Genomic DNA, 15,691 nt, shown 5'->3' with positions numbered 1-15,691 from the left:
CTTTTCTGCCTCTTCACTCCCTTCCTTGGTGCTCTATCCAGTAGCATGGCTTTTACTAGAAACACTTACAAAGCGATATCTCCAGCCTGGATTTCCCCTTAAATCCCACACTTGTAAATCCTCAACTTCCTACTGAACATCTTGCCTGGCATATGAAATAGGCATCGCATGGTGTCCCAAACCGCACCCATAGTGTTCCATTTCTCACACTTGCTTCCTTCAGCCTTCTTCACCTCAGCTGCTGGCAGCTCCATTCTTCCTTGGCCTCATCCTTGATTTTTACTCTATTTCATGTTGAATCCATCAGGAAAACCTGTTGGCACGACCTTCAAAATCTGACCACTTCTCTCCATCTCCTCTGCTCCATCCCAGTCTAAGCCACCGTCATCTCTCACTCAGAGGACAGCAAGGGCTTCCTAACTGGTCTCCGCTTCCACCCCTCCTTCTTACAGTCTACTCTCAGCCCAGCAGCCAGAGGGATCTTTAATCAATGAATTGGTGTATGTAAGTCCCTTGCTTAAACCCTTCCAGGGGATTCTACTCTGAGTACAAGCCAACTCATTACAATGGACCTATGTGGTTGGACTCCTTGTCAGACCTCTGACTACATCTGCTACCCATTTCCTTGAACAGTGTGCTCTAGCCACTGGCCTCCTTCCTGTACTTCAATCATGCCTGAAGCGTTTCTACCTCAGGGCCTTTGCACATAGTGTTCCCTCGCCTGGATGTTCCTCTGATATCCTCATGGCTTTCTCCCTCACCTCCACAGCTTGACTTAAATGCCACTTTGTCAGGGGGCCCTTCTTTAACCACTTTATTTCAAGTTGTCACCCCCTGCCCAGTCACCTCTCCAACCCCTTTCCTTGCTTTTACTTTTCTCCTTAGCAATTATTGCCACCTGACCAAGTCTGTATTTTTACCTGTTTCTCTCATGACTTGTTTGTTGGTCTGTTTTATTCACTGCTGTATTCCTAGCACCTAAGAATGCCTGGCACAGTGTAGATCAGTATTTCTCAACTTTTTTTTTTCATTATGGCTCCTCACCCAGGAGTCTTTTTAGACACTTCTAATCACCCTTTCCCAATGAAATTTTAATACCACAGGTATATTGTGTATTAATTTCTGTATTGTATTTATATTGTGCTTTATACACATACACGCTTTTTAAAGAATAAGGTTTTTTTTTTCTCCCCCTGCCAAGAACCAATTTTCATCCCCTTAGGGGGATTATGGCAGCCATTGAGGATGCATGATGTAGCTGTGGGATACATATATGTTGGATGGATACATTTTGCTTGGAGTAGGATGCAGGGATGGAGCCTGATGTGGTCAGCAGGTCTAGGGTTTCTTGGTAGAAGTCAGTGGTTTATACTAAGGGAATTAGGACCACAAAGGCAAAAAGAGAAGGAAGAGGAGCACACAGTCCATTTGGTGACCCCAGGGCCAGGGGAGAAAAAGAGGGGGCTTGGCAGCTTTAAGTGTGATGGGAATTTTTTGGTTAAGAACCTGAACTTGTCCACAGAGTTGAGCAGTCACTGTTGACCTTGATGTAAGCTGCTGATGGTAATAGAAACTGGATTGAGAGAGTTTTTGGAGAGAATCTGGGGCAATGGAGATAAAATAGAGTAGTCACCAGAGGGATAATAGGGAACTTTTTTTTTTTTTTTAAGAAGCTGAAAGACCTGGTTGGTAACCAGAATAGAATTTCAAATCTCTTTATTAAAAGAAAAATTTTAATCCAACATATTTGGGGGATTGTCAACCTGTTACATGGAAACTGATGGCTGTTTAATAACTGGGTTTAAAGTTTGGGATTTGTGAAAGAATTCATCTCAACCCTGACCATGACAAAGCTCTTTTTTGTTAGCAGGGCAGGAGGATTAGGAGAAGATGGACTTACTCCTCACTGTGTTTCTGTTCAAATGTTCAACTGTTCATAAAGGAATTTTTAAAAATAAATGAACATTATAACAATGAAATGGAAATTAAGATAAAAATTTCACCCACAATCCTACCAATATAAAAGCAAGATTTTCCTTTATTTTTATTTGTTTCAAATCTGTGTCCATCTTAATGTTTGTTTCCGATATTATAATAATAATGCGGTTTTGAGGTCATATTCTGTACTTCTCATTCAGAATATAAGCATTTTCCATGTTGCCTTCCTAATTCATGTAGGTAACAATATGGATTTTCCATCAAACTGATGCACTGCTGTCTGTCAGGTTGTCTTTCATTGCTTCAGTATTCTGGCTAATGCTGTAACGAACATCTTCAGGCACATTCCTTCTTTCTTATTCTGGGGGGTAGATGGTGGGCAGGACTAGCTTTTCTGGATGAACTTCCAGGAACAGAGTTACTTGGATCAGAGTGCTTTCTAAAAGAATGCTGTACATGTATTGATACAATGTAACCTAAAGAAGGTGAGTTATATTTTGTAACATACATATTAAACTACTGGTGCAAAGCTCAATTTCTCTTCCCTGCAGTCTGCAGGCAGAGATTTCTGACAAGATATCTAATCAGAAACAGAAAACTAGAAGCAACTAGTCATTGAGGTCACTCTCCTAATAGCAGAATAGAAGGCACCTGTCACAGGAGATGGGGCGGGGGGACAGGAAATCCACATTGCATAACTAGCCCCAGTGTACAGAGAAAGGCGGTCAGACCCTCATTACTGCAGTCTGCTATTACAAAACACAGCTGGGTAAGGCATAAGCGAATGGCTCAGAGTGCAAAAGCAGTCCCAGGGGAGCTCTCCGTAGGAAATTTACCCTCCTGCAATCATTTGGTGGGGGGTTCTAGCCTTTGGGCTATGTTCCTTGCCTCTGTGCCCCCATTCCAACTTGGGCCTCTGATCTCTGGTCTACTGCAACCCCCAGCCATTCTGCCAAGTCTTCTCCAGGCTTTCCCTCTTCTGTGCCTTGTCAGATATTCCAGTCCTCCCCCATTCTTAAGCACCTATCACACCCCTCCCTCCATTTCCCTCAGTTTGTGTGCCTAGCTTACAGAAGGCCTGAAAACACCCAGTGAATGGGACTCTTCCATTTCAAAGAGAAAACAGAGGCCATCAAGGGAATTCCTTCACCTTGCAGTTCCCCATTGCCATGCTTTCTTTGGTTCGTGCCCAACCTTCCCTCTAATCTTAGTGAAATTTCTTCCTTCCTGTCCACTGTCTGGCCTTCTGCCTGTGCTGCCAGACTCATCCTTTTCTACCTCACAGGGTCCCTTCTCAACCCATTACTTACTTCCTTGGTCTGTCCTCAGCATTTTCCTCCCTACTGCTTTATCCTCTCAGGATAGAATCACACTCCAGACCCTCTCATCGTGAACATACCCATGGATGCACACACACGCGTACACACACGCGCACGCACGCACATATGCGTACACGCACGCACGCACGCACGCACACACACAGCGTGTGTGCGCATATATGCCCGGCCATGGCGCTCCTCTAGGAGCCTGACCACAGCCCTTGCTCTGAGTCCTGGTCTTCCATTCCCTCCTCAGCTCCTACAAGGACCTCTCTTCCCCACCACTCTATCAGGACTGCCTTAGAAAATGTCCCCCGTAAGCGGAGGGGGAGAAGAGCCATGAGAGACGATGGACTCTGAGAAACAAACTGAGGGTTCTAGAGGGGAGGGGGTGGGGGGATGGGTTAGCCTGGTGATGGGTATTAAAGAGGGCACGTTCTGCATGGAGCACTGGGTGTTATGCACAAACAATGAATCATGGAACACTGCATCAAAAACTAATGATGTAATGTATGGGGATTAACGTAACAATAAAAAATTTAAAAAAAGAAAAAATAAATAAAGAAAAGAAAATGTCCCCCGTGACCTTGTGGTGTTAAAATTCAAAGGACTATTTTCACTTTCTCTTATTTGACACCTCTGTGGTGTTTGGGACTGCTGACCATTACTTCCTTTTGAAAGTTTCTCCTCCCTTGGTTTCCCCTCTGCTGGTTCCCCTACAGCTCACTGACCATCCCTTCTCAGCCTGCTTTGCCAGTCCCTCTTCCTCAAGCCGTAAGTATTGGTGTTTTTTTGAACCCACTTTGTTCACCTTCTCATTTGATTCCCCTCCCTGTGAAACCTCTCCTTCCACTGTAGCTCCCAGTACCGCCGCTAATCTGCTGACATCTCTTCTCTACCTTGACCCCAGGCCGCTCCCATGACCTCCAAATTTGCGCAACTGATGGATGTCACTTGTTGCTGGCCTATAAGTGGACCTCACTAAACATGACCAAAAAGAATTTCGTCTTCCCTCTAAACTTTCTCCTTCTGTATTTATCTCAGTGAATTGCTATAGCTCTCTGTCCTGCAGAAACCTGGGGCTCACCTCATGTCACTATGTTCTGTTGGTTTTTTGCATCTCATTATTTTGGAGATATTTCCCCCCCTTTACAGCCCTCTGGCAATGCTCTGGTTTGGGCCACCACCTACTGGATGGAGGAGCCTCTTGACTGGCCTCTTCACCTCTCTTTTGGTCATCTTCCAATCCATCTTCTGCCTTGTCACCAACCCACTTAACACCCTCCAGCGGCTTCCCATTGCCTACAAGATCAAATTCACTGCCTTGCAACAACAAAGTCTCTCCCGTTCTGATCACTGACTTCCTCCCTAGCCTTACCTTTCTGCTCCTTTCTCTAACATCCTCTGTACTCCGGCCACAGTAGGCTCTTCATAACTTTGCTCATGCTATTCCTTTGTTCAGAAAGCCTTCTTCAATCTAGTGAAATCTAATTCTTAAGGACTCTCTTCCAATTCCCCTGTGCCTTGCCCTGACCAAGAACAATTCTCCTTGTTGGAGCTTTCTGGATAAAAACAATAATTGTGATAGTAATTAGTGCTCTCCAGCCATCTACAATTCTGGTTCTTCCCCATTCTGGGCTCCTGATAGGATTGCACATCCTGGCCCCTTTGAAGTTAGACACGGCTGTGGAATAATAAAGTATAAATGGAAGTGGCACGTGTCTGTTCTGGGTCAGAGGATTTAGTTGCTAGAGTAAGAGACTCCACAACTCTTGCCCCCTGTTCTAATAACTGGTGACATTCCAGATGGTGGCTGCGTCCTGGAATGGACCTTCAGCTGATTTCTGATGAACATGTACTGTGAGCAAGAGATCAATCTTTGCTGATTCACCGGAGCGGTATGAACGTACTTGTTACTAAAACATAACGTAGTCCATCTTGACTGATGTGCCTGTGCGCTTTTACAAATTGTCAATCGCTTAAAAACACTTTGGCCAGATTCTTCATTGTGAATAAGCATCCTCTCTCCTTTCCCTTCATAGCTCCCGAGTCTAGAATGCTTAGGCACATAATAGGCCCCAGTGATTCCCCCCCCCCAACTCCGGGGGGGGGCACATAGAGTCTAACTTACAAAGAATTTGTGTCTTACATGTAAAGTCATGCTGTTTTCAATAGATCATTGGAGAGTAATAAGAATAAGATAAAGAACCATTTGTTTTTACAAACTAAGTATGTTCCTTTATTACTTGCCATTAATCCATGTTTTATTTGAGATCTCTAAATGTATGGCTTTCATTTCAGTTGCCTTACAATTTATTTCTAACTGCTGGGTTCCTCTGCTATATTTTATCCTGAAACTTTGTTCTCCTTTTTAGCCATTACTGATTCCAGTCTAACAATCCTATCTTTTATCCTACAGCTCTTCAACAGGAATTTAGTAAATCCAATCTAAACCTGTATTGAGGCATTAACCAAGAGTATTAGGTAGTTAGAATATCATGCAACACCAAAGCAAGAAGGATGGAGGAGCTGGTGGGAAGAGAGACAAATAGCCAGGCATTAACTGAAAGGCAGCATGGCAGGTTGAAAAAAAGCATAGCTTTTGGAGTTAGGAAAGTTGGGGATTAATCTGATTTTGCCATTTACTGCTCATGTGGGCCTCTGTATACCTCAAGTCTCTTATGTGTAAATGTGAGTAGTGACAGAAATAAGTCACAGAATTTTCAAGGGAGACAAGTGGAATCATTTATGTGGATGCTCTATGTACATTGTAAGTAACTGTTTAAATATTTTTCTAACATGATAAGAATGGCAGGGCAGTTGTATTTTCACCAAGAGGAGTGGGAGATAGAAGAACCTAATGCTGTGAGAGTGTCTGCATTTTTAAATCTCATGATCGGTCATTGGGGGTGGGAGGGAGCTCTTTGGCTCACAGGTGGTCAGAGCACTTACCTGTACATTGAGACCAAAGACTCCCTTCCCCCCATAGGAGTCGCTAGATACATGGAATTCGGGCAAACTGTCTATCTGGTAGCTCAAACTTTTACCTTTTTTTTCTTTCCCTGACCAGGTGGGTGACTATTCCTGTAAATAATCCAGGAACCTTAGATTTATAGCTAATTACTTCTTTGGTACCTGTCACGCACTTTCCTCAGCATCTGATATATTGCTCTCTTTCTCATTTCTATTTCCCTTGTGCAATTTCTTGGACATTCTCTGTATAATGACTTAAATGACTTTTAGGCTGATGGCACACCTCTAAAGAGACCCCCTGATAGTTTCTTTGGAAGGATCAGAGCCCTTCCACAGGAGACAGGCAGGTGAAGGTCAAAATGTTAGTTTTATTTCTGATAAAGTGCTGAAGAATGTGGCTTAGATCTTCCACCAAGTTCTATTGAATTAGGCAGCCTCACCCACCCAGTGACAGGCGGGGCTGGACACCTGGCTCCCTTATCCTGACCAGGTGGAAAGCAGGCTCCTATACCTGGTGGGCAGACTTGGAAAGAGGGGAAGGCTCTAGGGCTGAGAGCCAAGTATGCTGTTTCTTACTCAAATTCCTCAATCTGATCTCTCATTCCCTCTGAGGCCAGGAGGGTGTAGGGAAAGTGTGAGACCCTTCATGGAAATATGCAGCTCAAGGAGTAGAAGCTAAGGATCCCCAAACCTCCCACCTGAGTGGAAACAGTGCTAAATACCACTGTTCCTCTCTGCCTTCCTTCTGGTGGTCTTGCCCTTCCCTAATGTGGAGGGCTCTGGACTTCTCACCTGCTCCCGCCTGTCTTGGCCACCATCCACCTCAGTAGTTCTTAGCCTTGGATATACATTAGAATCTCCCTGGGAGCTTCTAAACCATTCCAATCCTCAGGCCTCACCTCCAAAGAGTCTGGTTCCATTGGCCTGGGATGCAGCCTTGGCATCCGTAGTTTTAAAGACTCTCCAAGTGATTCTAAAGTGCAGCTAGGGTTATGGACTGCTGACCTGATGGTGTAGGTTTCATCAACCCTTTTGTTTCCTCTGGCCGGATGTAAAATGCAGGTAACAGCATCTGTGAAGCCCTCAGAATGAAGACAGCCTCTGATAATGATGTCACAATGGTGCAGCAACCTCTTACTAGATTAAAGCCATATGGTGTCTGCAAAGGTTCTGTTTGCCTTCTCAACTTGTCCTTCTCCACATAAAAGGTGTGTAAAAAGAGAAGTTACATTTGGCCCCTTGGTGCTCAGTGATTCATTTTCTTGAAAGGGAACAAGAGGGAACATTTCTTTCTTCTTACAGAAATGCTCTTGATCTGACTTTGCCCTCAGCCCATCTGCAGCCAGTCATTATGAAAATCCAGGGAAAGCCATTCGCTGACATAAGCTCAGTGAGTTCACCTCCTTTAATATCCGCCATCAACACCCAGGTATTGAGCCGGGCTTCCTTCAGATGGCTGCATGGTCAGGGAGAAGGAAATCCATGACCCCAGCACTTCAGAGGAAGGGACCTGATGGTAAGATAGAACCATTTAAAATACCATTTTGCAATACATTGCCCGAATTTCTCTCAGCTGAAGTACAGCTACCTGACTCAACCCAATTCAGAGGCAGCCCCACCAGTGAGTCTTAATCACCCATGGTGGCTGAGGGACGATGCTGCTTTGGTGCATATGTGTCTCTGATAACAGAACCCATTTAACTGCTCCAAATCCATAGGGTATGATTAGGTTGGGGTGATAACTCCTGAGAATGGCTTTGCTACAGTTATAACATGCTGAGAGGGAGCGAAATACGAATCCTGCATAAATTAGTCTGCCAGGTACAGTTTGCTATTAGCTCTATCATACCTGGAATAAAAGTGTATCATCTCACAACCAGTCTGGGTAGTTCCGTGCATGACTGGATTGAAAGGTGAATTTCTCATGGTTTAATTTAAATACTTTTTTTTAAGTCTTTAACTTTATGAAACCCCGATCTACTTCAGAGATAAAAATGAGCTTTTATTTTTCGCTTTTTTAAAATGGGGGGCTCCTGGGTGGCTCAGTCATTAAGGGTCTGCCTTCAGCTCAGGTCGTGATCCCAGGGTCCTGGGATGGAGCCCCGCATCGGGCCCCCTGCTCCTCGGGAAGCCTGCTTCTCCCTCTCCCACTCCCCCTGCTTGTGTTCCTGCTCTCGCTATTTCTCTCTCTGTCCAGTAAATAATAAGTAAAATCTTAAAAATAAATAAATAAACAAACAAAATGAGATTTTAACTTACGCTCTAATTCTAACCCATTGGCCCCTCATAAAACGCCAGATTTTAAAGTGAAGTGAATGCTGTGTACCTGCTTTTCTTTTTGTCCCTGCCTGTTTTGAAACCGTTCATGACACCACAGGAAAGAACCTGCCATTTGGGTCATTGCTGTGGCAAAATAATGGTTGCAGTCCAAGTCACTAACTTTGAAGATCATACCATGAAGATTTTCATTGGCAGTGAGCTTACATCAGCTAGCCACATGCGCAATCAGTTATCTCTTCTTTCGGCATAAATTGTCAACATCAAGGTGATATGATGACATAACCCAAAGATTAGCCATAAGCATGTGACCTGCTCAACCTAGATTCTTTTTTTTTTCAGCCTAGATTATTAAACAGGCTTTGACTTGACGATTTTACCTTCCAAAGGTCAAAGATTAGGGCTTAGACATCAGGGCCACCGAAATATGAGATAAAGAGGCAGTGAATGAATTCAAGTGCTACGGCCAAGTATCATCACACGGGTATATGAGATCCAGCTGTTGTGAAGTACCGACATCATTGTTTAACTGGCGGGTGAAACTCAAGTGTACTCTTATATTTTCTTCATTCCTTTGTGTCCTTTTTGCTTGTGGTAAGGAGACAGATGTGGCCAATATCCTATGCGTCTGAATTTCAGTCTCAGGTTGGCTACCTACTCGATCTGTGACTTTGAGAAATTTGTGACCTCTCAGAGTTTACATTTTCCATTTTAGTTCAAGAGGAATAGCATCATAACACCTCCCATATAAGGGCTGGAGATGATCTATGCACCGTGCCTGGCACCTCAGAGGCACCCAGGAAGCGGGCAGCTGAAATAAGTATTTTTTCTTCGGAGGTGTCTGAACATCCTTGGGGAAGATAAGTTACCCTCGGAGATTAGAAGAGAAAGCACAGCAATGAATTGTAAGAATGATTTGGAGTCCTCCTCCAACAGGTGAAGTTCATACACATCAGGGTTACGTTCCAGAAGCCCCCCTTCATGTCTCTGGTGAGCCCAGGTCAGTGACTTTACTGACCACTAGGGTGAAGAGTGATTTGAAGGAAAGGAAGGTGTGTGCTTGAGTGTGTATGTGTGTGCGTGAACATGCGTGTGTGCACACATGTATGCAAAACTGTAATCGTCAAGTGAGGCTGATTCTGTGAGGGATTCTTCCTGGTAAGGGTACTGGAAGCAGTTGTTAGGGAGGAAGGAGATCTGTCTTTTCCTGGATGATATTTCTCATGAATTTGAGAATGATGTCTGCTCAGTTCCTCCTTTGGGTGAAGAAAAGCCAGAGAGTGTTAAACATACTGCTCATTCCTAATGTGTTGCCATTATGAGGAAATCAAATGCAAGGAAGAGGAGTTTTTCCAGTGAAGATGGAAGAGAAGTTTCCAGGAAAAGTTGGAGGAAGTGGGAGGTCAGCCTCTCACTGTATTTTGACCTTCCTTCAGGCTTTCTCAATAATGCCATAAAGACCGTGTGGGTGTTAATAGCTGCTCCTACTCTCTGCAACCCGCTAACCCACCTCCCTAGAATCCCAAATCATTTTCTCCTCCTTTAACCTGCCGTTTCCCACACAAATAGTAAAGGATTTTGATGGGGAGGAAGAGAAGCATTCACCGTGATAACAAAATTCATTTGGGTCCTGATAAATGGTAGGTATTTCAGAATACTGTAAAAATCATGGACTTTGAGGGCCAAAGAGTAAAGGCACACAAAACTCACCACTTCCGACGATAGTGGCTGGAATCTGTCAGCCTAGGCTTCAAGCGACAGAGTAGAAGGGTCAAGCAGTTTTAAAGCTGGAAGGACCTTGTCTAGAACAGCCAGCCCCTCATTACATAGATCATAAAGTGTCTGAACTAGAAGAGATGTTAGAAATCACCCAGTTTCATCTCCCATTTTACAGATGCAAGAACTGAAAACCAATGAAATGTGATTTGCTCCAAATCTAATCCCCAGTGAGTGACACAGACCTGCCTCAAACTCAGGTTACTTAATCTCAATCGTGTCTGTTTACCAAACATTTATCAAGCACCTTTTTGTAAGCTGCACTGTGCTAGGTCTGCTTGAGGGAGTTTGGGGATGAAGAATACCCAGCCCCTGCCTTCTGATGGCTCAGGATCTCCTTGCAGAGATATACACATTCTCAAATACTTATAATCCAAGGTGATTTGAAATAATAGAGTGAACATCAAGGTCTGGGAAGGACAAAGCAGGAAACAATTATTTGGCCAAGAAAAATTGAAGATTTTCCCTTTACACTAGTGTTTCTCAACCATTACTATCTTCTATCCCACAGTCACTTTTTTTTCCCCAATGGAAGGAAAACAAAATCTCTATTTGCTGGACTGTTGGAATGGGTGAGACCAGACAAGAGGGTCCTGAGCTAACAGGCAGGAGGACCCACACTAGCGAGGTGAAATGGTACGACTGTCTTCCCCCTTTCTTCCCACCAGGGCGTCTTCCCTGGTGAACTCCATAGGTTTCCATCCCACGGGACCGTCCATTAAGGGAGGAGGGACAGGCAGTGTTCTCAGAAGGGGTACATAAAGACCTTTGCAGCTCTGCCATGGGCAGGCGGGGTGATAGGAGAGAAGCAGGATGTGCAGGATGGTGAGTAGTGGAGCACCTGGGGCGGGGTGGGGGGAGTCACGCTCATTGGAGACCATGGAGGTACAGTGCTGACTCTCGGGAATGGTGGCAGAGACCCCGAGTCCCAACTGTTGTACCCCAAAATCTGTTTGAGAAGCCACCTGCTTGCTGACACAAATAGTTTCAACATCCTCTCTGTAATCTGGGTGATGTACCCTCATTTGGTAAAGAAAGTCTGCTTTTTAAAAATATGAAGTAGGCTAAATCTCTGTTAAGATTTTTAACAAATTTTCAATCATAAGGTCTCAATTAAAATGCTTTAAAAGTATGACTGAAGTTGCAAGTTGTGATACACGATTGGTTAGATATTATTTTTCACATTTCAAAAAAAAAACCCTCCATATGTTTTTACCAGCTCATTGAACTATCTTGGCAATAAATAGATCAGCATATCTAGGAATGATTGATACCATATGATTCTTGGGTATCGTATTTGATGATGCTCTGCAGTGTTTCAAACCACCAAAACAGAAACCCACCCACACATACTAAGCTCAAAACTGGCAGTTTTTCTCTTGATGGCTACAGTTAGAATTTAAACAGCATCATTAAAATTTTACAGGTGACATATCAGGAAAAATTAAGCCCACCAGTTGTGTTTCCTTGAAAGGGAAACAGTCCTTCATTATAATGAATGAAATTGTGTGCTACATATGAATGCTAGTGACCTCTAGAAAATGAAGCGCTGACCCCTAAATGGATGAGAATCAGCCAGAGTAAACGAGGCAGAAGTTTTCCCAGCATAACTGTGCATGCTGGCAGGGAAGATGCTTGTTATAATTAAAAGAGATAGAGTGGTCAACGGGGAACATTTTAATAGGAACAAACATGACAACAGTGCCTAATATTTTTCTAGTCCATTCTTTATCCTCATGTTACACTATATGTCTGGGTTTTAAAAGTGACATGTGCATTGCCCATAAAAATAACACATCAACTTGTACAGCAGAACCAAGCAAAAAGTCATTTAGAATATGGATATGGACACTGTCAATGCCCAGTTTACTCAGAGTAAATCTCTAGCTAAATTTGCACTGTCCCCTTGTGATAGCTATTAGCCACACTGAAATGGCGTGTGAGCATTTGAAATGTGGCTAGTTTGGGTTGAGATGGCCTGTAAGTGTAAAATGCACACTGGATTTCAAAGACTAAGCACTGGGGGAAGTAAAAGTAAAATATCTCCTATCTTATATTGACTACATGTTAAAATGACAGTATTCTGGATATCTTGGGTTAAAGAAAAGTATCCTTAAACTTAATTTCATTTGGTTCCTTTACTCTTTTTTCTAATATGGCTCCTAGAACATTTAAAGTTTCAAATGTGGCTTGCATTTATGGTCTGCATTGTATTTCCGTTGACCAATACTGATCTAAATGAAAAAGTTTGCTAAGCAAAGAACCATTTAGCAATCCCACAGAATTGAAATGTAAATTCATATTAACTGATGATAACACAACAACGTGAAGAAAACTGGTCAAGAAGTGACTGATATTTCGATGAGTTGCCTTTTCCATTCCTTCTACACTGGAAAATTTCTTAAAATCCAAATGTTTGCTTAATAACTTTCTAAAGGGAAAATGAGAAAGGCGGAAGTTCTGGGAAAGGAATTGTGCCCTAATCATAAGTTGGGCTCTGGAAGAAACAGAAAATCATCTACCCCGAGCTCTTTGGGGGCTCTGGATTTCGCTCGAAGTTTGCCTTAATTGAGAAGACAGGTTTAGGCCTCTCATTCTCTTACATTAATGGGGCTATACCTTTCTCTTAGGAAGAATATCAGAGGGCTCTCTTCCTTCCAGAATACGCTGTTAGAACATCATTGGCAGGGTGATGGCATTTCGAGTGGGAAGATATGGACCATGAAGCTATCTTGCAACAGGAGTGTAAACTTAGAGGGTGCGGTGTGTTCTAAAGGCACATTGGTTAGGGAGCTTTTAGTACCAAGAGAGCTGTTCATTTAAATGAGAATTATGCTTTTTAGGGAATCCATTGGAGGTATTCAGTTTTCCCAACTTTCTTTCATGTTCCATGCTTAGGCAGAAAAAGTGATACTGTAAGTCTGCTTTGCTGAGTCTCATGGAAATAAATGAGGTTTTAATAGGTCTAGCATCTAGGGAGGTTCTATAGAGAGGCTGTCACCACAGAACCAACAAATGTCAGATTTTCTTCACAAGGCTGGGGGGAATTGTTCAGAGTATCATGGGGACAAATGCAAGTCTGTGACAGATGAAGGTATGGTTTAAACCCCACTGACTCTGAGTCCTCATAAAAGCAAAGGGAGAGAGGGACAGGTGATTAGAACAACCGCATCACAGACGGGGCCAGCAGAGGACACAGCCATAAAAAAACCATGCATCGAACCACCAAGGAATGTAGTTGTGTGAGGATTAAATAAGACAAAATATGCTTAGTGTCTAGTAAGTATTCAGAGAACATATTATTTTGAAACCTGTCTTGTGGTATGAGTAAAGTTTATTTCACTGTATAAAATGCAAAGGCTCCAGAAAATTCACTGTATGTTCCCTGCTTTTGTCTAAATTCGTTTGTGAGAAGCTTTACTCACGCTTTAGCTGCCAATGACTCATGGTTAAATCATTTCACTCATCTTTTTTCCTTTTTTATTTTTTAATACAGTTGCAAATCATGTGATATTCTGCTTTGTTCTCTTCCCCCCTAAGGAAAGCTAAGCAACTCTAACAGCCCTATTACCTTAATGAACTAAAGCCATTCAGTGAAAAGAGTTGGTATTCACTTCATCAAATCTAGTGATGATAATTTTTTGAAAAGCTAAAGACTAATTCGTGGGCATTTTTTGGAGCCCTGTGACAATTCATATCACCTAATAACCTATGTGAGTGAAGGTTGGTGTCCAATGACTGCTAAGAAGATATAAGGAATGTTGCAGAAATAGAAAGAGGTCAGACTGAAATTTAATTAGACACTGCATAGGTTAATAATAAATTCAATTAATTTAGCTTTCTACCTATGCTAGAGAAAAAAAATACCCAGGCAAAATAATAATTCATTTTAAATGCCTCAATTGGTAACCTCCTTTGCTGAAGAGTGATTTATGCAGTAATTTACTGGCTGTTTCTTCATAAGATTGTTCCAAACCAGCCCTTTTGAAATAATAATTTCTGAATGTGTGTTGTGAGAGATATAACAAATGACTTCTTATTAATTTTCATTTAATGAGTTGCCTATTCACATGGTAATTTTTAAAAAATTCCCTTCTTAAGATAAACAGGTTATAAATACTGCGGGTAACACTTCCGTTTCACAAAAATCGAACAGGAAAATCTGTCTCATATTCTCTACATGATTTGAAGGTCAATCAGTTGCAGATTTTCTATACTAAATAGGCATCTATTTCTTTCCCAGTTAGCATAGCAGATCATTTTAAATTTCTCTAGCCAAGTGATTCAAATTGGTTAAAAAAGGAAAAAAAAATATTAGCAGCAGGAAAGGTCCTAGCAGGGATAATACAGGGGTAGACAGGGTACAAAGTCATGAGCAAGGTGGAAAAGCAGCTAGAGTTGGTTAAGGAACCCATGAGACTGATCCCCCCCCCTTTTTTTAAAGAACACAATGAAGATCCTCTCTTACATCTTTCTATTTCTCCAGGTCGCCCCTCCCCTTTTAAAAAGATACTGAAATTTCTAGCATAAATATTAATCTTTAAGAATTTAATTGCTTATCCTTTCAAAGTTTAATTCCATAGCAGCTCATTACCTATATGTTGTCATCATAAAAACAGAATGAAATAATTAATAAAAACAAAATAATAAAAACTAGGAAGAGGAAGTCTCTCGGAAAAGACCGACTTATTTCAAAAGGTTCACATCTGTTTTGAAAGGCCTGTAATAGGGCAAGCCTCTTAAAAATAATCCCTTGCAACAGTTGAAAGAGTATGCCTAAAGTATTAAATAATTCAAATGCAATTGTTACTTACGTGAGAACCGAAAGGGCCTCGCTCCCAGCCCGCACTGCCTCACGCCCTCTCCGTGGAAAAGCCCGTACTGCATTTCGCCCATGAACTTGTCCAGTTCCTGCCCAGAGGCATTGACGAGCAGAGCCCCCGTTTTGCAGAGGAAGGTGGCTTTGATCCACAACGGTATTCCCAGGGCTGTCACCAATCCGAGGGCGCACACAAAGCTTAACACCCCAGCCATGCAAAAAATGACTTTCTTTTGTTGGTTTGGCATGATGAGAAATGGCTTTTGTGAGAGTGAGGTTCAAAAACGAGACCTTTGCGACTGATGAGAAGTGACTGCCCCTTTGGCTGCATTTATTATAGTGGCTGAACGGACAGATCCCGGCCGAAGAGGCACCTTCACTCTCAACGCTGGTTCTTGTCGGTAGAATGCCAGGATGGAAGCTTCTTCATCACACCTACTTGACTTTTCTCCTTTTCTGCTGCTGCTTCTCTCAAATTCGAAATCTTTGGACTAAGAATCTGTAAAATAAAACTCTTCCACACTGCCTTCGAGTATCTCCTCTTGTGTCCCTTGGGTAACAAAGGTCTAAGATAACAGATGGAGCCCTC

The 15,691-nt window shown here is 42.6% G+C and overlaps 1 protein-coding gene across 2 annotated transcripts in view; it reads right to left on the bottom strand.

The window, feature by feature from the left end:
• The window catches only part of CLRN1 (clarin 1), a 34,871-nt gene extending 19,521 nt beyond the window's left edge, over positions 1–15,350 (bottom strand). For both annotated transcript variants that reach the window (XM_028103039.1, XM_028103040.1), the window contains exon 1: positions 15,098–15,350. In XM_028103039.1, the coding sequence (XP_027958840.1) occupies positions 15,098–15,350 (253 nt within the window). The remainder of the gene's footprint in view (positions 1–15,097) is intronic.
• Between the last annotated feature and the right edge of the window lie 341 nt (positions 15,351–15,691).

Source organism: Eumetopias jubatus, unplaced genomic scaffold, assembly GCF_037043125.1.
Source record: "Eumetopias jubatus isolate StellerSeaLion01/CBP00866 unplaced genomic scaffold, mEumJub1_p1.0 scaffold_1, whole genome shotgun sequence".
Taxonomy (NCBI): Eukaryota; Metazoa; Chordata; class Mammalia; order Carnivora; family Otariidae; genus Eumetopias; species Eumetopias jubatus.
Note: the sequence above shows the minus strand (reverse complement) of the source record. Positions and strands in the feature narration are given on the sequence as shown.